The sequence below is a fragment of the Rosa rugosa genome, chromosome 7 (genome assembly GCF_958449725.1).
Source record: "Rosa rugosa chromosome 7, drRosRugo1.1, whole genome shotgun sequence".
Lineage (NCBI taxonomy): Eukaryota > Viridiplantae > Streptophyta > Magnoliopsida > Rosales > Rosaceae > Rosa > Rosa rugosa.
Window position 1 is genome coordinate 928,066 of NC_084826.1, and position 20,750 is coordinate 948,815.

The 20,750-nt window shown below is 38.2% G+C and overlaps 2 protein-coding genes and 1 long non-coding RNA gene across 7 annotated transcripts; all 3 read left to right on the forward strand.

The window, feature by feature from the left end:
* Positions 1-774: 774 nt before the first annotated feature.
* On the forward strand, positions 775-3,155 carry LOC133721199 (cytochrome P450 714C2-like). The gene is made up of 5 exons (XM_062147749.1): positions 775-1,168; positions 1,323-1,549; positions 1,637-1,884; positions 2,025-2,379; positions 2,469-3,155. The coding sequence occupies exons 1-5, from the start codon at positions 886-888 to the stop codon at positions 2,892-2,894; spliced, it is 1,539 nt and encodes a 512-aa protein (XP_062003733.1). The 5' UTR covers positions 775-885; the 3' UTR covers positions 2,895-3,155.
* A 1,653-nt stretch (positions 3,156-4,808) lies between these two features.
* Positions 4,809-5,683, forward strand: LOC133721971 (uncharacterized). The gene is made up of 3 exons (XR_009852413.1): positions 4,809-4,918; positions 5,033-5,232; positions 5,399-5,683. It is a non-coding gene; the product is annotated as an uncharacterized LOC133721971 (long non-coding RNA).
* A 423-nt stretch (positions 5,684-6,106) lies between these two features.
* LOC133721970 (protein BCCIP homolog) lies at positions 6,107-11,376 on the forward strand. 5 transcript variants are annotated; one of them, XM_062148747.1, is made up of 13 exons: positions 6,107-6,373; positions 6,663-7,013; positions 7,117-7,205; positions 7,309-7,368; positions 8,428-8,616; positions 9,051-9,124; positions 9,274-9,498; positions 9,612-9,818; positions 9,930-9,995; positions 10,097-10,183; positions 10,261-10,317; positions 10,688-10,799; positions 10,896-11,376. In XM_062148747.1, exons 5-12 carry the CDS (start codon positions 8,454-8,456, stop codon positions 10,784-10,786), a joined length of 978 nt encoding a protein of 325 aa, XP_062004731.1. In that variant the 5' UTR covers positions 6,107-6,373; positions 6,663-7,013; positions 7,117-7,205; positions 7,309-7,368; positions 8,428-8,453; the 3' UTR covers positions 10,787-10,799; positions 10,896-11,376. The 5 variants fall into 5 exon arrangements, with proteins under 5 accessions (XP_062004731.1, XP_062004733.1, XP_062004732.1 ...); XM_062148749.1 differs by having other exon boundaries at positions 6,858-7,013; XM_062148748.1 differs by lacking the exon at positions 6,663-7,013.
* Positions 11,377-20,750: the final 9,374 nt, after the last annotated feature.

Here is a 20,750-nt window from a genome sequence, read left to right on the forward strand (position 1 = left end):
CTCCCTTCTATTCTACGCCGGCCACTAGTTCTTCTTGACTTGGCGTCGTCGTTGATCGAGGACCCGCGCAATGAGATACTGTAATAGGGAAAACTCCCTTCTATTCTACGCCGGCCACTAGTTCTTCTTGACTTGGCGTCGTCGTTGATCGAGGACCCACGCAATGAGATACTGTAATAGGGAAAACTCCCTTCTATTCTACGCCGGCCACTAGTTCTTCTTGACTTGGCGTCGTCGTTGATCGAGGACCACTAATATTGAACCATGGTCCATGGATAGGTACGTGACTTACGTATGTTTAAGCTAGGTTGATCCTAGGTTCCGATCCATACTATTTAACTAAAGAAAAATACTACCCTTAAAAAAAAAAAAAACTATGATGCCTATATATTCTCTTGTATTATTCTACTTTCAATAAAATGTCTGGACATGGGGATGAGCCTCCCATTTAGACTGGGTAATTTAAATTTGTTTCCTTTCTTGACTTGAAGGGGCAAATTGGACCGAACAAATAGTCAATGGACTGCAATTAACAAAGAAAAAGTGACCGGGCATCCACTATTAAACTACGAAATTAGACCTTGATTTAAATATCTCTTAAAAGAAAAAAAAATAAAAATAAAAATAATAATAATAAGAAGAAGAAGTCTACATCTTTATGAAATTGCCGGCTGAGTTTCTTAATTTGTCACCATCTAATCACATCATGTTCACAATTCACAAATAAATTATTAATGGTCGGAGACTCCGACTCTGGCTGACCAATTATTTGATCCTATATTATATATATACAAGGAAGTGGTGACATATTCAGTACGGGGTCACACTACTACCTCAAATAAGCTGCGAGCATAGACAGGCCGGCCGTCCAAATATAGCATAGTCATGGAGCCTGAAAAGATGCTCATGTCCTTTGCGTTGATTGCTTTCCTGGGTTTGTTTGCTCGTCTATACAATGCCTTGGTGATGAAGCCGGAGAAGCTAAGATCAATCCTGAGGAAGCAAGGCATTGTTGGACCGCCTCCTACCTTCTTGCTCGGAAATATCAAGGAGATCAAGAAGGCTCAAAAGTCCCCAACCCAAGACGCTACCACTACTCAACTCCTAGCCTCCCACAACCTTGCTGCTACTCTCTTTCCCTTCTTTGAAGAATGGAGAAACAAATATGGTACGTACGTAATTCCATTTTAATCAGCATGGAAGATATCTATCTAGGATACTTGGTCGAAATTAAGTAACTTCAGTTAACACTTTTGGACTTCTGTCGTCAGATAATTATCTTGTACATTCTGATTGATGTGGGGCTAGCTGATCATATGCAGGTCAAGTGTTCAACTTCTCCCTTGGCAACACACAAATATTGTATGTGAATGAATCTGAAGCTGTGAGAGAAATAACCACATGCACATCTTTGGACTTGGGGAAGCCTACCTATCAGTTCAAAGAGCGTGGCCCTTTGCTTGGCCAAGGCATTCTAACTTCAAATGGTGCTGTTTGGGCACATCAGAGAAAAGTCCTTGCTCCACAATTATACATGGACAAGGTTAAGGTATAATATTAGTGACTAATACCAGTGAAAATTAAAAACCGGTTAGTTTATGTTTTTCTGAAAATTCATATGTTCTTAAACTTGTAGGGGATGATAAATCTTATCACAGAATCTGCGATTACATTGCAAGAGTCATGGAAAAGTAGGATTGATGAAGAGGGTGGGGTGGCAGATATCAATATTGATGAGGACATGAGAAGCTTCTCGGGAGATGTTATCTCAAGAGCTTGTTTTGGAAGCAACTTTGCCAGTGGGCAAGTGATCTTTCACAAACTAAGAGATCTCCAAGAAGCCATGTCTAGGAAATGCTTGGCCACAGGGATTCCTGGAATGAGGTAACGATGTTATGTTAATTACTGAATATGATAGCTTGATATATTATTTGCTATTTATTAAGCTTTTAGGGCACAATAATTGTCTTAACATTATTTAGGGGAGGCCTCGTACCTTAATTTCTAAAAAATGTGCTCTATAGGCATCTTCCTACAAAGAACAGAAGAGAAGCATGGGGACTAGAAAAAGAGGTTCACAATTTGATACTCCAAGTTGTGAAGCAGAGAGCGGAAGGTGCATATGAGAATGACCTGTTGCAAATGGTTCTTGAGGGTGCCAAAAACAGTGACCTAAGCCAAGCGGAGACTGATCGGTTCATTGTTGATAACTGCAAGAACATCTACTTGGCTGGTTATGAGACCACTGCAGTCTCTGCCACATGGTTGCTCATGTTGTTGGCTTCAAATCAAGAATGGCAAGAACGCGTCCGCGCCGAGGTTCTTCAAGTTTGTGGTGGCCAGATTCCAGATGCTGACATGCTCCGTAAGATGAAACAGGTACTAATATATAGTGGTACGTACTGGTATAAAATATGTACTCCCACTTTTATTTCACACAATGAAAAATATTTGGTTTGTATTTGCAGCTAACAATGGTAATTCATGAATCGTTGCGTCTCTATCCACCGGTGTCTGTGGTATCAAGGGAGGCCTTCAAGGACATGAAATTTGGGGGCATATTTGTTCCCAAGGGTGTGAACCTATGGGTTATGGTACTGACATTGCACACTGACCCTGAAGTATGGGGACCAGATGCCTACAAGTTCAACCCAGAAAGATTTGCAAATGGAATTACCGGGGCTTGTAAGCTTCCTCACTTGTACATGCCATTTGGGGTTGGACCAAGAGTGTGTCTTGGGCAGAACTTGGCCATGATTGAGCTCAAAATACTAGTAGCTCTTATTCTCTCTAAATTTTCTTTCTCCCTATCTTCCAAGTATTGCCACAAACCAGCAATAAGGTTGGTCATTGAGCCTGAGCAGGGAGTCAATCTCTTAGTGAAGAAGTTGTGATCAGCTCTCTCAGCAATATCAGCGTATAGCATTACAAATGGTCCTACACTTTGGGCGAGATTCTGGCTTCATTTGTGTTGGAAGAAAAATAGAGTTGTTTCTTTAAAAAAAAAACTAGTGTTGTTGTTGTTGTTTGTTTTTTTTTTAGTTTTATTATTTTTTGTTTTTTGTTTTTCTCAAATCTTTTGATCCCCATGTACTTTGTATAAAGCATGAGTTTTTCTTTCATTTCTACATGAAAGTTCTTGTTTCTTCAATATCTTTACTCTCTCCAAGAAACAACTGACCATTCAGATTGAATTTAGTTAACAGATTCATATCATAAGACGAATTATGTCGACACTTCAATATACTAATTTTCTTCTGCTGATTAGTTTTAGGTAATCGATATATCAAAAAGGATCCAAAAAGCACGGTGATTCAAGCACATCTCCTAAATGGTTGAAGTTCAATGCCCAAACTTGGCCAACTATAATTGGAGGGAATCAACTGTAAATTTCCAAACTCAATAACCCTAAACCATAAGGATAAATGAACCCCATTTTATCTTACTACCAACCACATATGTGTGTTATAAAATGTTCATTAAACCAAACTGTAGTGATAACATTTCATGAAATTGTAATAATATGATTTTCTGTTACACAAACCGAATTAACATTGTTGATGCAATTGGACTACCACTTTATAAATTTTTCAAATTTCCAACACTTACCGTGTGCACTAGAAAACCGCCACATTTGGGTTTGGCCTTTGCTGCATGATCATCTTCCTCTCTTTTCAGTTGGTCACTTATTCTCAACTGCATCATTCAATTTTGTGGCATTCCTGTAACCAATGGCTGCCACTATTCCTCTGCTTCAGTTCGTCCCCGCCAAAACCATCCAAACCAACCCCCGAACGAATAGACTACTCAGACCCACAAAGCAGAGAGGTCCAATTCCACTAAAGTAGTAAAGTTTCAACCTTTTGTGTTCTACCAAAAAAGAAGTTTCAATCTTGAGTTTCTTTTGTTTTGGATTCTCTACTTCTTTTTTATCATTTTGGTGGGTTTTGCAGAAAATATTGGTTTCTCGGTCATTACATGCTCTTCCTCTTTGAAGAGGACCTCATTCAGTGGACACTGATGTGAACAAATCTGGGTATGAGCTATGTGTTTGGTTTCAGCTATGATTGATTTCATTTGCCGATTAAATTAAACTAGTCCACTGGATTTTGAACATATTTAAGCTGATGGGATAAGCCTATAATCTGTTTTAATGTTATTGTTTTGTGATGGAAATGCTTAATTATATTTGTTTGGTTAATGCTAATATTACGGCCGGCATTGTGAATTTGTGCTAATATACTTGCATTGTTTTTGTCTTTATTCATAACTCTGGGTTCATTTAATTTGAATGTGGTAACTAGTTATCCATGTCCACTGAAGAATGGTTTGTCGAAGTTGGGTGTTCGGAAGGAGATTCTAGACTTTTTATTCAATTGGGTAGATACATATCAACAAGGTCCAAGAATTCCACAGGCAAAAGGATCATTACTAGTGTAGTTCAGAATGAGGCCTTTTTTGTTCCCCTATATAAGCTTTAACTCACATATGGGGGCATTTTCAGGCTGACCCTTGGACCAAAGGTTGGTAGTTTCTAAGATGTTTCTTTTAGCCTATTAACCTACTTGATTTTCATGACAAATATGCTACTGGTTTTGTTGAATTGCTTGGTCATTCTCTTTTTGGTCTCAACTTTAGATAATCTTTGCTGTAGTACTCCTAGCCTTTTTGATAGTATCTGATCCTGCCATTGCCAAACATATATTAAGGGATAATTCAAAGGCTTATTCAAAGGTAAACTAGTTAACTAATCTCCCACCAGATTGCTCTCTCGCTCTCAATTGATTGCTACTTTATTAACAGGGAATCTTGGCTGAAGTTCTAGACTTTGTCATGGGTAAAGGACTCATCCCGGCCAGCAGATTATGAAACATGGCGTGTTCGAAAACTTGCTATAGTCCCTGCATTGCATCTGAAGGTATTTTACCTGGCCACTTGTTTTACATGCTTCCTTTTCTTATATATGGAAAGTAATGAGAGGTCATCTAAACTATTTGTAACTATCTTTTGCTGCATGACCATTAATCTGTAGTATGTAGCAGCTATGATTAATTAAACTCTTCAGACAAGCTCCAGTGAGGCTTTGCGAAAAGCTTGATACTGCTGCATCTAATGGGGAAGATGTAGAGATGGAGTCACTTTTCTCTCATTTAACACTGGACATCATTGGCAAGGCAGTTTTTAATTATGACTTTGATTCATTAACCAATGACGTATACTGGGATAGTTGAGGTATTTTTAATTTTGAATTATTTTCGTTATTTCAGTAGTGAGCGAGGCTCTTTCTTTTATACCCTCCACTCCTCATCGTATAATATATATCTAGCTGGAAGTCAATTTCACAGATACACGTACTTTAGATATTCATGTCTTTTTTTATTTTGCATGGCTCGACCAGGCTGTTTACAGAGCCTTGAGAGAAGCTCTAGAAGAGCGCAGTACTGTTGCACCAATACCGTACCTGCAGTCTGGGAGATTCCAATATGGAAAGACACTTCACCACGACAGAGGAAGGTGACAAAAGCCCTCAAATTAATCAACGATACAGTGGATCGATGAACTGATTGCACTTTGCCATCAATTGTTGGCATGGACAACAAAATTAAAGCTGCATGTCTTCGATCTTCTGCAATATGCATGTTTTATATATGCTAATTAATTAAGCTGATAGATATGGCTACTAATTAAGGGGAAATTCTAGTGTGCTGGTATGTATCCCATACCCACACTTACAAAGTGAGAACAAATTTGTTCTCAAAATTGTAATTTGAGTCCTACTTTGTGTAATCTTTTGTTCTAATAATGGTAATTACACCTCTTACGACACTTTTACAAGTTTTGAACAAATTCGTTGTCAATGTTGTAATTTTTGTTCTCAATGTTGTAAATAGTGTAAATGAATATGATAAATTTTGTTCTCAATGTTGTAATTTTGGTTCAAATATTTGTAAATTTTTGTTCAAATTTTTGTTCTCATAATGGTAGGTACCATAGCTTGTCTCCTAATTAAGCTGATGAGGTACGTTTTGCTTTTATTTTTTCTCTTGGTCTGTAGTGAGGATGGTAGACGAAGAAGAACTACAGTTTCATGAGGAGTACACGAATGAACAAGATCCTAGTAACCATTTCCTTTTGGCATCAGGAGCTAGATGATGTAACTGGCTCATAAGGATGCGAAATGACCGTTTTGCCCTTCTTTTGCCACTGTGAGCTAGTTTGCCTTAAGACGCTGGTCGTTTCCTCTCCCTCTTTTCTTTTTTTGTTGCCGCTGTAGAAGGGACTGGGTTTGGTTTGAAGAATACCGTGCTGCTCGAACACCCAGATTTGTGGTTTTGGCTTTAGGATCTTGGTGATTGATTGGAAAGGTTTTAAGGTATGGCTTTTTGGTTGGTATTGCTATTGCTATTGTTTGATTGGGTTTTTGGTTGTTGTTTGTCTTCAATCAATTGATATCAGTTTTTTTTTTTTTTTTTTACGTTTAAGAGGTTTAGCTTTGGAATTTGTATTTGATTGATTGCACATAGAGGTTTAGGTTCTCTTCTTCTTTTCTGTGTTGCAAGTGTAGTACCTACCTCTGTCTCCAACGTAAGTTGTTTATTTGAGACCTGCATTGCCTTGCGTTTCTTTTTGGGTTTGGAGCTTATTGTGAAATTGTCTGATAGATGCCCAACCACTGTGCTTTCCGTTCTGCCTGATCATGGCCCAGAAACTAAACTAATTATCTGGGGAGTTTTCGGTGCTATTGCTAGCTGTTGTTTATTTGGCAGCGTTATTCTCAAATACAAGAACGAGAATAGGAACAAATTATCTCCAAGGTATCACAAGGATATTCAATCTGAAATTTTGTTATGGTATAGTGGATCTTCTACGAGTAGTAATCATTCTGGGAATGGGTCAAAATGGGTACCTTGACAAAAGTGAATGCAGACAAATCTAGAGCCGTCTAATCTAAATTGTGAGAGTGTGATCTGGATTTCTATAATCAATGGATTGCTTCTTTTGTCTACAATCATGTAAGGAGGATTGAGGGAGTGAGTTTTTGTTTTTTTATTTTCCCTGTGTTTGATGTCGATTTTTCGGTTTTGATTTGTGAACTTGGATTTGGTTTGGCTTTAGAAGAATAGCGATTGGTTTTGGTTGTGAAGAAAAGGGAGAAGAAGAGCAATTGGTCTGCGTTTGGTTCGGATATTATTCAGAGATCGAAGGTTTGGAAATTTTTCTTGCTGAGTTTTTCTTTGGCTTGATTAAGGCATGTGGAAATTTTCTGTTGGTTCCTGGTTAGATTAACCTTTGTGTTATATGCAATAGAAGGGACTGTGGTGTTCTGATTTGTGGCTTTGGTGGGTTTGGCTAGAGTGAGGATCGCAGGTTTGGCCATTTTCTTCTACTTTTGTTTTTGTTAGTTGCGTTTTTAGTTGTTGTTGGTTTCGAATTGTTATGGTTTTTTATGTTTTAGGGCTTTTGTTTGTCTTCAGATTTGGGATTTGGGTGATTGATTGGAAAAGTTTCAAGCTTTGTTTCTGATGTTTGGTAATTTCAATATTTTCATTGGATGGTGGCTCGCTTGATTTCGTAGAATTACTTTGTCATGTTCAATCAGATTAGTTGGTATTGATTTATTGAATTTGGTTGATTTGTAGATGTAGATTAGGTTTATGATTGTCAATTTGTGATTTTCAAATTGTTATTATACTAGCCACTCTGGGTATTCTCCAAATGCCTTGATTGAGCTAGAGCCAGAGAAGGCCTTAGTACCTCAATTTGTAAACATTGTTTTTTTTTTACATTTTGATTTCAATTTGGGTCTGAGATTTTATTCTTCTTCTTTCTTGCTGTCTTGCTTTTTTATGTTTTGATTTCAATTTGAGATTTTATTCTTAGTCTTCCTTGCTGTTTTGTTTAGTGTAAAAGCTCTTATTTACTGAGAAAAGAAATTTCAGTCCAAGAATGTCAACAATTAAGCCTATAGCAGACTGCAGCATGCTATAATGACAATTTCAATATGGGAAACGTATCCAATGTCAACAATTTTGTGATTCCTTTAATTCTAAACCTTGGGGGTTCAAGATATGAAAAATTATCATACTTAATCACACTATTAAAATTTAGAAGTAAAGTTTAAAAAAATTCAAAACTTCCCATATTGTTTTCTTCAAAACCTAATACAAAATCCTTTGTTTATTACTATAAATTCACATTACTACTTTCTATCAAAAGAATTTTTAGTTAATTTATTATTATTTTCTCTCGTTGGTGGCATAATCAAACAAATCATATGAATATGGGAGGGTTCAATTGGTTCAGTTAAGCTTATTTCATGTCATTATGCCATCTTAGTTAATAGAAGTGAGAATAAACACTCTTTAGACTTGAGTTTGTTCTTAACTGTATGCTGACCCCACCTTCAAACTCAATGAAATTGCACAGTGATTTAATAGCATTAGATATTGAAGATGCCCCGTAGGCCGATGAGGCATCGTGGACTGGTGATATCGCGTCCTCTGACCTTTTCCCAATTTGCTCGTCAATCAGCCGCTAGGGTTGCCTCGGTTTATACCGCCAAGCTTCAAATGCACATCGCAGAAGTCCTTCAAAAATCACCACCAAACTCCGCAGGCATGATTGTCATCCTAATGACTCCTTTTGGGGCATGTTTACTTACTTGGAATGGAATGGAATGTAATGGAATGATTACGGAGTAAAAACACCCCTGTGTTTACTAACACATAAAGGAATCGGAATGATTCCAGGTAAAAGAATTCATGTGTTTACTAACACATGAAGGAATCGGAATTGGTGTAGGTCTCACCTATTTATCAGGAATCGATTCCTGAATACTCAGGAATTCGATTACGAAGGGGGGAGATGGGTTTAGGAATCATTCCTCCGGAATCAATACCGATTCCTTTCTTCTCCCATTCCACTTGTCTCCGATTCATGATTATTTTCCATTCCAAGTAAGTAAACGTGCCATTGGTTTAATATGAATCGCGCCTTATAATTATTCTCTCTGTCTGTTAACTCTTTTTGGGCCTCTCCATGCTTTTCAGGTAATAAAACAGTAAAGAATAAGTTGAAAGCCAAGAATGAACAGTTGGAATCTTCTGAAGAAGAAGAGTTTGATGTAAGCAAATACTTCTGGTGTAATTATTCATTCTCCATAAACTTACAGTTCTTTGTTAGAATTGCTGAAATTTCGACAGTATTTAGTAATTCTTCATTCATACTGTTTATACTTGGATTTTTATGAGATTTTGGTTCTTGTCTATAAAGGGAAATGTTCAAGTAGATTTTGCATTCTTTGATCCAAAAGCTGATGACTTTCATGGAGTGAAGACCTTGCTGCAGACCTACCTTGATGATAAAGAGTGGGATTTGAGTGGTTTCGTAGGCTTAATATTGGAACAGACCACTGTAGGGTCTGTTGTTAAAATAGAGGATGACGAAGATAATGGAATTTTTGCTCTTGTTACCGCCCTTAACTTGGGGAGATACAAGGCAAGTAACCTATACTTCTGCATTCCAATAAATCACAGTCACATCTTTCTGCTATATACCTGTAGGTTTGCAAGTTATTGGACTTTTGACGGAACTTCTTTCATTCTTAACAGGACCAGAAATGTATGACAGAGATTAATGAGTTTCTCCTGAAAGTTTCTCAGAAGGATGTAATAGATGACCTGAGATCACTTTTGGGAAAGGAAGCACATAGTGTTGGTCTGTTGGTCTCTCAACGTGTGACAAATTTACCTCCACAGCTCTTGCCACCTCTTTATGACGGCCTCTTTAACGAAGTCTCTTGGGCTACAGAAGATGAGGTTAGAATCAGTGAATCACTAGACTGATAATATAGGATTATGAGCTTGTGAAGATACTTCTGGAAATGAATTCCTCTACTTGATTTATATTTGTTGTTTCACTCGCGGCAGCCAACAGAGGAGCTCAAGAATTCTTTTCGATTTAAGTTTTATATAATAATCACTAAATTTTACAGGGTAAGCCATTCAAGCATTTCTCTGCTCATTGAACTCTCCCTCTCATTCTCTCTCTCTATCTATGCCTTCCATTTATTTTGTTTCTTGATGCAAAAATACAGCACAAAACTGCTGACCAGAAAAGGAAGCAGAATGTTAATGAAGAGGCAATAATATATGTAAAACCAGAAGATGAAATATTTCACAAGGTACTGTTAATTTGATATGAAATATCATTTTTTGTTTTTCACATCATTTACTAATCATATTTTCAAATGTATTTCAGCTCAGCTCCTGGTCCTTTGAATTTTCTTTGAACTCTCCGCAGATTGCACCTCATGAGGCAAGTAGTCATATGGCCGCCTGTCCTGATTTCTCAGTATAGATCTCTAATCCATTATGCTATGAATAGTTCATCTTCAAAGAAATACGGGAGGGAAAAATTTTAATCTCTTCTTGAATTTACTGTTTGATTTGATTCATCTAGTGGACCCACAAACATTGATTGGGAGGTTACACGGAATATTTGTAATACACACACATCACCAGCATTAGTCAAATAGGTAAAGCTTTTACCGGGACAGTTACTCAAGATCATGGCAATACCAAGTTGGACCAAAAATTTCACGTGAATGGCGTCCTCTTTTACGCTAGTCATATCATTGCCTTTGTGACTATAACAATTCGTGGTGTTTTCATTATTTATTCTGCAGCTAAGAAACTATCAGCAAACGGGGTTAGTCATGGCTGTAAAAGCAGACAAGGTCTCTACATTCCAACAACAGCTGCAATCTTTAATCGAGGAACCTTGATTCTCATTGCAAGGTTGAGCAAACTCTTTTGGTGATTCGCCTCAATTATCATATGTAATAGTCACGTTCGCCATAAGTTGATCCATTGCATCTGTATCTCTGTTTGCAGGTCCCATTTTCCTTTTGCGGGTGCCTGAATAATAGAGAGAGCTAGAGGCAAATGCATATTACAACCTTCACGTGGTGAGGATGTAAGAGCCGTTCATCAACTTCATTTGGTCCCAAATGGTCCCTCCCTCCCTCTTAGGATTCATCGAGAAAGTGAAGTCTCTAATGGGAGGTACAAACATGTATGGAGCAACGTGTCGTGGATCATTATGCTCTCTATTATCTTGGAGATTTTATATGAACCAGTAAGGAAAATAGACAAGCAGGGAATACCATCTGGATGAGAGCAAGGGATTATGAATTTATGCAAAAGACCAAAGAATAGTACTATCGACTTCCATTATTTGGTCTTAAAAATTTTGTGTGGCGGTTAGAACATTAAGTAGGGTTTGTACCCTTGTTTTTTTAACTTTTGACAATTTCTTTGAAATTCCGTAGTCTTTAGTTCTTTACGCAGATAATTACATGCATAATTTAGTCGATGCCTTCTGTCCAAATCCTCTCGTCCTTTTCTTCTTGTTGGTTTTACTTGCGATGTGAAAGCTCAGGTAAAAGTGACTGAGCTATATTACCATAGTGAGGCTGTAGATTTCGGTCAGTAATTTCGCTGACCTAGTAAATTCGATCATACATTATTTTACTATATTACTAGTAGTAATTGTGTGGTTTCACTTTCATGTACTGATGGATAAGAACATGGCTCTCTTTTTGCTCATTGTTTTTTAGGATAGGGCTAAAGTCTGTTTAGTCCTTGTACTATGCCTCTCTCATCGTTTCAGTCCCTGACATTCCAATTTAATCTGAAAAGTCCCTGAGGTCTCAATTTCCGTCTAATAGGTCATTTCCGCGGGAAATTAGGAATTGACCTTGGGGTGAAATGTCCAATATACCCCTCAGTTATTTCTTTTTTCTTTTTTTTCCTTTTTAATTTCATTTTTCCTTTTTTTATTTTTATTTTTTTCCTTTTTCCATTTTAATTTCTTTTCTTTTCTTTTTTTCTTTTTCCTTTTTAATTTATTTTTTTCTTTTTCCTTTTTAATTTATTTTTTCCTTTTTTTTCATTTAAGGAAAAAAAGAAAAATAAAAGGAAAAAGAAAAAAAAAGAAATTAAAAAGGAAAAAGAAAAAAAAAATTAAAATGGAAAAAGGAAAAAAAGAAAAATAAAAGGAAAAAAAAATTAAAAAGGAAAAAGAAAAAAGAAACAAGAAAAAAAAGAAATTAAAAAGGAAAAAGAAAAAAGAAAAAAAAGAAATTAAAATGGAAAAAGGAAAAAAATAAAAATAAAAAAAGGAAAAATGAAATTAAAAAGGAAAAAGAAAAAAGAAATTAAAAAGGAAAAAGAAAAAAAGGAAAAAAATAAATTAAAAAGGAAAAAAAAAAATAACTGAGGGGTATATTGGACATTTCACCCAAGGCCAATTCCTAATTTCCCGCGGAAAGGACCTATTAGACGGAAATTGAGACATCAGGGACTTTTCAGATTAAATTGGAATGTTAGGGACTGAAACGATGAGAGAGGCATAATACAGGGACTAAACAAACTTTAGCCCTTTAGGATACTACTAGAAATCAAGCCCGCGTGATGCTGCAGGTATATTATATGCTTGAATTTTATCATTCATATAGCGGCTACAGAAATCAGAAAGGCTTTATTGTTTTCTATTGATAAAAATCCAAATGCTGTCAAATATTTTCCATGTTAGCATTAACCTTTGTATGCAAACAATAATACATACCATTTTTGAAATAAACAAACTAATTTGAACTGCTTCACTGCCGTGCATCCACATGCAGAGGACTTTATCCATAGGTGCTTCCACTGAAACTAACATTAGCAATAAAGCCAGTACCAGACCGTCTGAAGCCTAATGAAACAGAGCCTAATCTTTGCCATTATTCCTATCCTATCGGTTAGAATGTCAGCTTCTACTATTAAGTCAGTGTGTTTGAACCCAAAATAACATTTTTTTCCGATAAGGGGGACTCGAAGAAGACCGGGCCAATATCGATGGCCCAAGCTATATATTTTTGACAAGTTCGGAAAATATTGTTTAGAGGCTAAAATAAAGCATACTTAGAGGCCAAGCGATTTTGGAGCAAATCTGGATATTCATCAATTTACTATTAATTATCAAGTATTTGATAATTAAATGTGATGATTTGCTTGATTATCAAGCAGGGGCGGAGGGAGGCAAGGGCCCGGTGGGTCCCGTGCCCCACTCAGATTTTGAGAAAACAATTAATATATATATATAGTATTAATATTATATTAATATCATACTTTTATTATATATTTTTATATTATTATCTCAACTTGATAAATGATTATGGAGAGCACGTGAAATACTCATCTTTTTTTTTTTGTCTGATGGGATTGTTTGAGGGATGTGCTCCCACCGGTCCCACGTTTGACTTTGTTATAATATTATATAAATATTTTTTTTCCCCAAATCTTCTTGACATTGGTAGTAGAACCGGATACAATTAGGCTCTGTTTGGTTTGTGGAAAGGAAATGAATCATTTTCCTTTCCATTGGGAAAGTGGATCCTGGGGTGGGTTGGGGGGAATCATTTTCCACCTCTTTTTCCTTTCCATTGGGAAACATTTTCCCTTCCATTGTCACTTCCAAACACCGAAAATGAATGACATTCATTTCCCAATGCCCAAAATCTGTGAAACAAACACAGCCTTAAGGATTCCTATTGAAGGGAATTACTGATCTTGCACAAAAGATGGTTCAAACCAAAAAAGATGTGACATATCCACCGGTGTACTTGCTTGTGACATTAGCATTGATTTTACCAGTTGCAACTGCAAGTGTAGAGAGAGTATTTTCTGCTATGAATATTGTGAAGACTCGTTTACGTAGTCGAATGGGTGACGAGTTTATGAATGATTGCTTGATTTCATATATTGAGAAAGGCATTTTTACTAATATAGATGATGAGACTATCATGCAACGATTTCAAAATATGAAATCTCGTCGAGAACAATTACCATTGTAATAGATATAAATTATATTTAAAGATTTTGTGTGTTTTTATATATATATATATATATATATTTTTTTTTTTTTTTTGTGCCCCAGTAAACCTAAATTTCTGGCTCCGCCACTGTTATCAAGTATTGTGCAAGAGGGAAGATGGCAGCTGCATATATGGCTGAGATTACGCGAGCCATCAAGAGCGCGAACAGTTTGGGTAGGAATCAATCATCTTGATTGAAATCATCAAAGAAAGTATGATTATATATATATATAGTTTCCCATGCATGTTAGGTCCAACGGTGGACCAATTAAGGAAGAAGCCAAGATTCCCATGCAATTAAGGGGGACGTGCAAGCATGGACTCTTATCAATTAAGGAAGGAACCATTAATTATACATGATTGCATGGCTAAGGAGTCCCCGCGAAGATACCTCGCGAAGTCGCGAAGAGATATATATGCAATTAAGGTGGGCCACCAGCCAATCAATGCTTTCCTATGCAATCAAGGTTACGTGGATCATATGGAAGGAAGGATATAATTATCCTTGAATGGCAACAAACAGATCCCCTATACATGATTGCATGCCGCGAGCTACTCACATCCAAGAAGATTACGTCCAAGACTCCAAGAGGCAATTAATCTTTGTCCATATTCTAGCGGCGACAGAGTTAATCTCTTATTGCTTACGATAGTTATCAAAGCTATTAAGATTTTTGATTTGATTCAAAGGCCAATAATTGTGGCCTAAAATATAGTATTTCATTCCTATTAGGAAGGAGAATCTGCACCGAGTAGCCTATATATAGAGGCTAAAGACGACACAACAAAGGACAACTCTCTCAATCAACTAATCTCACAGATTATCAAGCCTCCCCGGAGCAAACCTTCAACCTAATTGAAACCCGGCGACCGTACTTCTAGTCCTAGTCTCCCTAGGAGCCGACTGTTAGTGCTACTGCCACCGATACCACCAGCGAAGTAAGGGTAACGCCCTCGCAACCCAGCGAAGCTAAAGTCACGTTAGCAAAACCCGTGCTTTCTTAGAACTTCCCGGTGATTGCTCTGCTCAACCTACAACGTTGAGTATCGATTCGGTGACGTGAAGAGATCACAACCAAAGCCCTTATCCGTAAGGCAAGAAGTCCTTTTCCTGAAGGCAGAGAAAAGAACATTGTGACGAGGTTGGTGCTCTCCTCGTCCACATCGTTTGATCAAGAAGTCAAGTCAAGGGACTCCCCGACGACTGCACCCTACGGTGCTGGCACGCCCGCGCAATCACAACAGCAAAAGAGACTGTTTGCAACCAGCTGGTTTTTGGAGCCAAACATTTTGGCACGCCCGGTGGGATCTAAACTAGAGTCTTTTTGTGTTCGCCATCATTAGGATGCCAGGGGAAAATCTTTACCAAAAGAAATTCCTAAAGTGACAAGATGACCAATGTTGCCATCACTGGCAATACTGACATTGAAATTGACGAGTTCGAGCCACTCATCATTCCACCAGATGCTAGCCTGGACGAGAGGCTTCGCATCCTTACAATGCATAGTGAAAATTATGGGAAGCATATGGCAGCTTCGATCGCGAAAACAGAACAACAAATTCGCGAGTTGGACCAGCTGGTCTTGATTGCCGAGGAGAGTAGAACGCATGCACAAAGTTTCGCCAAAACGGCTATGATGCATGCGGACAAAGCTGTTACTGCAAACCGCGCTCAACACCAAGAGCTCTTGGGTGCTGTTAACACAACTAATACCCAGAGCAAGGAGACCGCGGCCGAAATCGCGACCTTGCCCAAAGAAGGTCCCAGCTTGGCATCTCAAGTCAATTCGCGGCAACGCGAATTGGAAAGTCAAGAATCTGCTCGCGAAGAGGTCGTTTTTGAGACTAACTTGCCTATAGGTGGCAATCAACCTAAGGGTCTCACTGGTGAGTCACAGCCTTGCACAGAGGCGGTGCATGGAGAAGATGGTCCACAAGATTGTTCTTCTGACAATACAATTGTCTCTGAACAAATACTTGATTTCTCCATTGATCCAGCCATATATGTGGCTACTGATCAGATGCATGGAGGGCATGATATTACCCAGGTTCACCCCCTTGATAACCAGAAGCAAGTTCATGATCAGTTTAATTATGACTCTGCTACTGGACGTCATGACCATGCAAAGGGTCAAAAGCATGATCCACTTAATTATCAATTAAGGCATGGCCCACCTTTCCATCATCAATCTAGCCTTGGCCATGTTACTGGACGACATGGTGAAGGTGGCCACAATCATGGCCAACTTAATTATCAATTAAGCTTTGGTCTAGAGAAGCCAATATGTGGCTTTATTACTCAATTCAAGTTGAAGTTCTTCATATATGCTTCAAGGCCAAGCGGTGGCTTTTATATGTGGGAGACACATCTGCAACCCACCTTGCAAGAACGGCCAGAATAATTATTTTAGTGGCCAAGTTGTCCCTCGCGACTGTAAATTTGAGTATCATCAATACAAGTTAACTCTTGTTTACAATTATCCAACTCCAAATTTCTTGCAAAAGAAATTTGTTGATGATACTATACAGTCCATAGAGGCGTCTCAATATGATGCCTGGAAAAAATATAGAGGCAAACAAATATTTGAGATGCCTATTTTTGAAGAAGAGATCGATTTACCACTCTTTGGTGATTCTAAATATGATCTCAACATGGAGCCAATCTATGATGATAATTATAATTTAATTATTGGTTCCAAAAATCATATGCAGGAGTTCAAGTTCTTTGAGGCTCTTGAGGCTCTTGATCATAATTTAGACCAGCAAGTGGTCGTCTGTAAAAGCCAAGTCGTGGCTTATTCTGAAGACACCATGTTCTATGACATGGTAGTTGGCGACAAAGCCGATCTTGGGACACCATCATCTCCACAATTACAATTGAAGATCATGCTTCGTCAACCAACAAAGATACTTGGGGGGCAATATTACTCCTCCTACGAGCCAAATTTCTTCCAAGTTTTCGACGCGAAGTATCTTTGTTATTTTCCTGCAAGCTCTCACAAGAGGGGTTTTCCTATACAAATTTTGATACATCGAAGCTTGGAGTGAAGCATAGATGGCATCCCCCGTGGCCTTCTAGAGGTTAGCCAAACGCACTGCTGCTAGCTTCTTTATTTGCTTCTACTTTTCTGTCAATTTTCAGTTTGCATATTTCTTTTTGTTTAAAAAAAAATAAAAAAAAATAGAAAAGACAAAAAATACAAAAAGAGTTTCAAGTTGGTGAATCACGGAGGATGCAAAAATTATGTTCTTGCCTAACAGTGGCTTGAACTTTCTGATGTACTTAGAGGCCATTGGTTTCGGTCTGACTACATATACAAGAGGCATTTAATATGCCTAGTATGGTATCAACAATGGAAGAGGTCAAATCAATATTTTTGCCAGTAATTGGTGGCGAAAATAGAGGACTGCGCTTAAAGTCAGCGAAGTGGCTTTAATTACATGGCCTCGCGAAGAAAGGCTCGCGGAGGAAGACTGTGATTCATTTATGTGTGTTCACTGCTCACATATATATAAACAAGGAGCACGTGGCCTCTGCAAAAGTGGGCATGCATTATGATTACAAAGGAGGGTATTATGGGCATTCTTAATTGGAGCCATGATTCATTCACGGCTTAATGTTTTGGAGCCATACGTGTCCCTCTGCTTTGGCATAATAATTAATTAATGCTGGGTTGGCTCAATTGTCAACGCTTGCTGGTCTAAAAGCAAGAAGGAGCGGGCCGATGACACCTGGCCTTCATTGAAAGACCTGATGGAAGAAGTCTTCTGCAATAATTAAATGGGTGCAAAACTCTCTGCAAAAAGAGGTTGGTCACCGCGAAGAGTCCAGAGTTCGCGAACATTTGCAGCCGGGGCCCATTCTCATCACCGCGAAGTGTCGCGAGCGGCTTGAAGATTCCATGAAGCAGAGAGTAAGCACAACAAATAAAAAATATATATATATATTTCGCGACCAGCTTCTAAGGGCCGCGAAGGCTATTCATTCGCGATCAAAGGCAACGTCTTTTCATCCTTCGCATGGGGGGCACGTATGGGGGAGGCATTTCAAAATTTTTGTGGCATGAGTTTAATGCCAAATTTTACAATTAAGACTTGTTTAAGTGTCTTAATAACGTACAAGGCCAATATCTGTGGCCTTTTATTATTAGAAGCATCCATTCTATCTTAACATATCAGACCAAGTCCTCATGGCAGATTGCAAGTGTCAGGTACTTATGTTCATCAGTTAATCAATATGCCACTACGATAATCAATTACCTCACCGTTCGTCAAGGTGACTTGGTGACATTCATGTTTCATGGCCTATTTTGAGGCCTATATATATATATATATATATATAGGCATCGCTTTGAAATTTCAGAGCGAGGTTAGGGTTTAGGGTCACTTTTCGGTCGCATATCCACATCTCAACCGTTCAGTTTCTAGGTACTAATGTATAGATCATCTCTACAAAATTTCAGCCAAATTGATGGTCGTTAAGACATTGATAACTGCCTTAAAGCTAGTATGGTTCAGGTTGGACAGATTCACTTCGTCCATTGGTTTAAGCGAGTTAGATACCTTAAAAACCATCAATTTCGTTGAAATTTTGCAGAGATGATCTATACATTAGTACCTAAAAACTGAACGGTTGAGATGTGGATATGCGACCGAAAAGTGACCCTAAACCCTAACCTCGCTCTGAAATTTTAAAGCAATGCCTCGCTCTGGATAGGATCTGTATATATATATATATATATATATATATATATATATATATATATATATATATATATATATATATATATATATATTGGAATCGGTCAAGTGATTTCAATTTTGTACTTATTGCTGAGCCAATGCAAGTGGCTTTAGAGCGACGTTATTGCAAGATTAGTGCTGACTCAAGACCTCTTCAGTCAAGACGGGGAACCTTTGACTTCGAGGTCTGGGGGGCAATGTTTGAACCCAAAATAACATTTTTTCCCGACAAGGGGGACTCGAAGAAGACCGGGCCAATATCGGTGGCCCAAGCTATATATTTTCGACAAGTTCGGAAAATATTGTTTAGAGGCTAAATAAAGCCTACTTAGAGGCCAAGCGATTTTGGAGCAAATCTGGATATTCATCAATTTACTATTAATTATCAAGAATTTGATAATTAAATGTGATGATTTACTTGATTATCAAGTATTGTGCAAGAGGGAAGATGGCAGCTGCATATATGGCTGAGATTACGCGAGCCATCAAGAGCGCGAACAGTTTGGGTAGGAATCAATCATCTTGATTGAAATCATCAAGGAAAGTATGATTATATATATATATAGTTTCCCATGCATGTTAGGTCCAACGGTGGACCAATTAAGGAAGAAGCCAAGATTCCATGCAATTAAGGGGGACGCACAGCATGGACTCTTATCAATTAAGGAAGGAACCATTAATTATACATGATTGCATGGCTAAGGAGTCCCCGCGAAGATACCTCGCGAAGTCGCGAAGAGATATATATGCAATTAAGGTGGGCCACCAGCCAATCAATGCTTTCCCATGCAATCAAGGTTACGTGGATCATATGGAAGGAAGGATATAATTATCCTTGAATGGCAACAAACAGATCCCCTATACATGTTGCATGCCGCGAGCTACTCACATCCAAGAAGATTACGTCCAAGACTCCAAGAGGCAATTAATCTTTGTCCATATTCTAGCGGCGACAGAGTTAATCTCTTATTGCTTACGATAGTTATCAAAGCTATTAAGATTTTTGATTTGATTCAAAGGCCAATAATTGTGGCCTAAAATATAGTATTTCATTCCTATTAGGAAGGAGAATCTGCAGCGAGTAGCCTATATATAGAGGCTAAAGACGACACAACAAATGACAACTCTCTCAATCAACTAATCTCACAGATTATCAAGCCTCCCCGGAGCAAACCTTCAACCTAATTGAAACCCGGCGACCGTACTTCTAGTCCTAGTCTCCCTAGGAGTCGACTGTTAGTGCTACTGCCACCGATACCACCAGCGAAGTAAGGGTAACGCCCTCGCAACCCAGCGAAGCTAAAGTCACGCTTTAGCAAAACCCGTGCTTTCTTAGAACTTCCCGGTGATTGCTCTGCTCAACCTACAACGTTGAGTATCGATTCGGTGGACGCGAAGAGATCACAACCAAAGCCCTTATCCGTAAGGCAAGAAGTCCTTTTCCTGAAGGCAGAGAAAAGAACATTGTGACGAGGTTGGTGCTCTCCTCATCCACATCGTTTGATCAAGAAGTCAGGTCAAGGGACTCCCCGACGACTGCACCCTACGGTGCTGGCATGCCCGCGCAATCACAACAGCAAAAGAGACTGTTTGCAACCAGCTGGTTTTTGGAGCCAAACACAGTGGTTGGAAGTTGGAACAATTGCACGCCCCTTTTTTGCATCCTCAATGATGTTCCACACATGCCTTCTAGTTATTGGATCCACACCTGTTGTCTACAAGAAAAAGAGAGAGTTCAGGAACTTACAAAGAAAAAAAAAATCTAATTTTCACATGTGTTTTCATATAGAAAACGCTTCTAAGTCCACAAACTCTTAAGAAGACTCTTAAGAGGTGGCTGATCATTGAGGAAGTTAATAATAAAAGTTCAAAATGCTTAGAAACATAAAATGTGAACAGAGCCTCTATATATATAGTGTGGCGGAATGATAAAGAGATTATGTGTGTATATTTAGAGAGATTTGATTTGAAGAAGTTATAATAAAGATTTGACCGTGTAACCCTCTAGCAAAGTTAAATAAAGGGCTAAAGTCTGTTTAGTCCTTGTACTATGCCTCTCTCATCGTTTCAGTCCCTGACATTCCAA

Coding starts and splice junctions, on each gene's coding strand:
- LOC133721199 (XM_062147749.1), top strand. CDS start 886: ATGGAGCCTGAAAAGATGCTCATGTCCTTTGCGTTGATTGCTTTCCTG. Junction 1,169..1,322: donor AGAATGGAGAAACAAATATG/GTACGTACGTAA, acceptor GATCATATGCAG/GTCAAGTGTTCAACTTCTCC. Junction 1,885..2,024: donor ACAGGGATTCCTGGAATGAG/GTAACGATGTTA, acceptor TGTGCTCTATAG/GCATCTTCCTACAAAGAACA.
- LOC133721970 (XM_062148747.1), top strand. CDS start 8,454: ATGCCCCGTAGGCCGATGAGGCATCGTGGACTGGTGATATCGCGTCCT. Junction 8,617..9,050: donor ATCACCACCAAACTCCGCAG/GCATGATTGTCA, acceptor CATGCTTTTCAG/GTAATAAAACAGTAAAGAAT. Junction 9,996..10,096: donor TAATCACTAAATTTTACAGG/GTAAGCCATTCA, acceptor GCAAAAATACAG/CACAAAACTGCTGACCAGAA.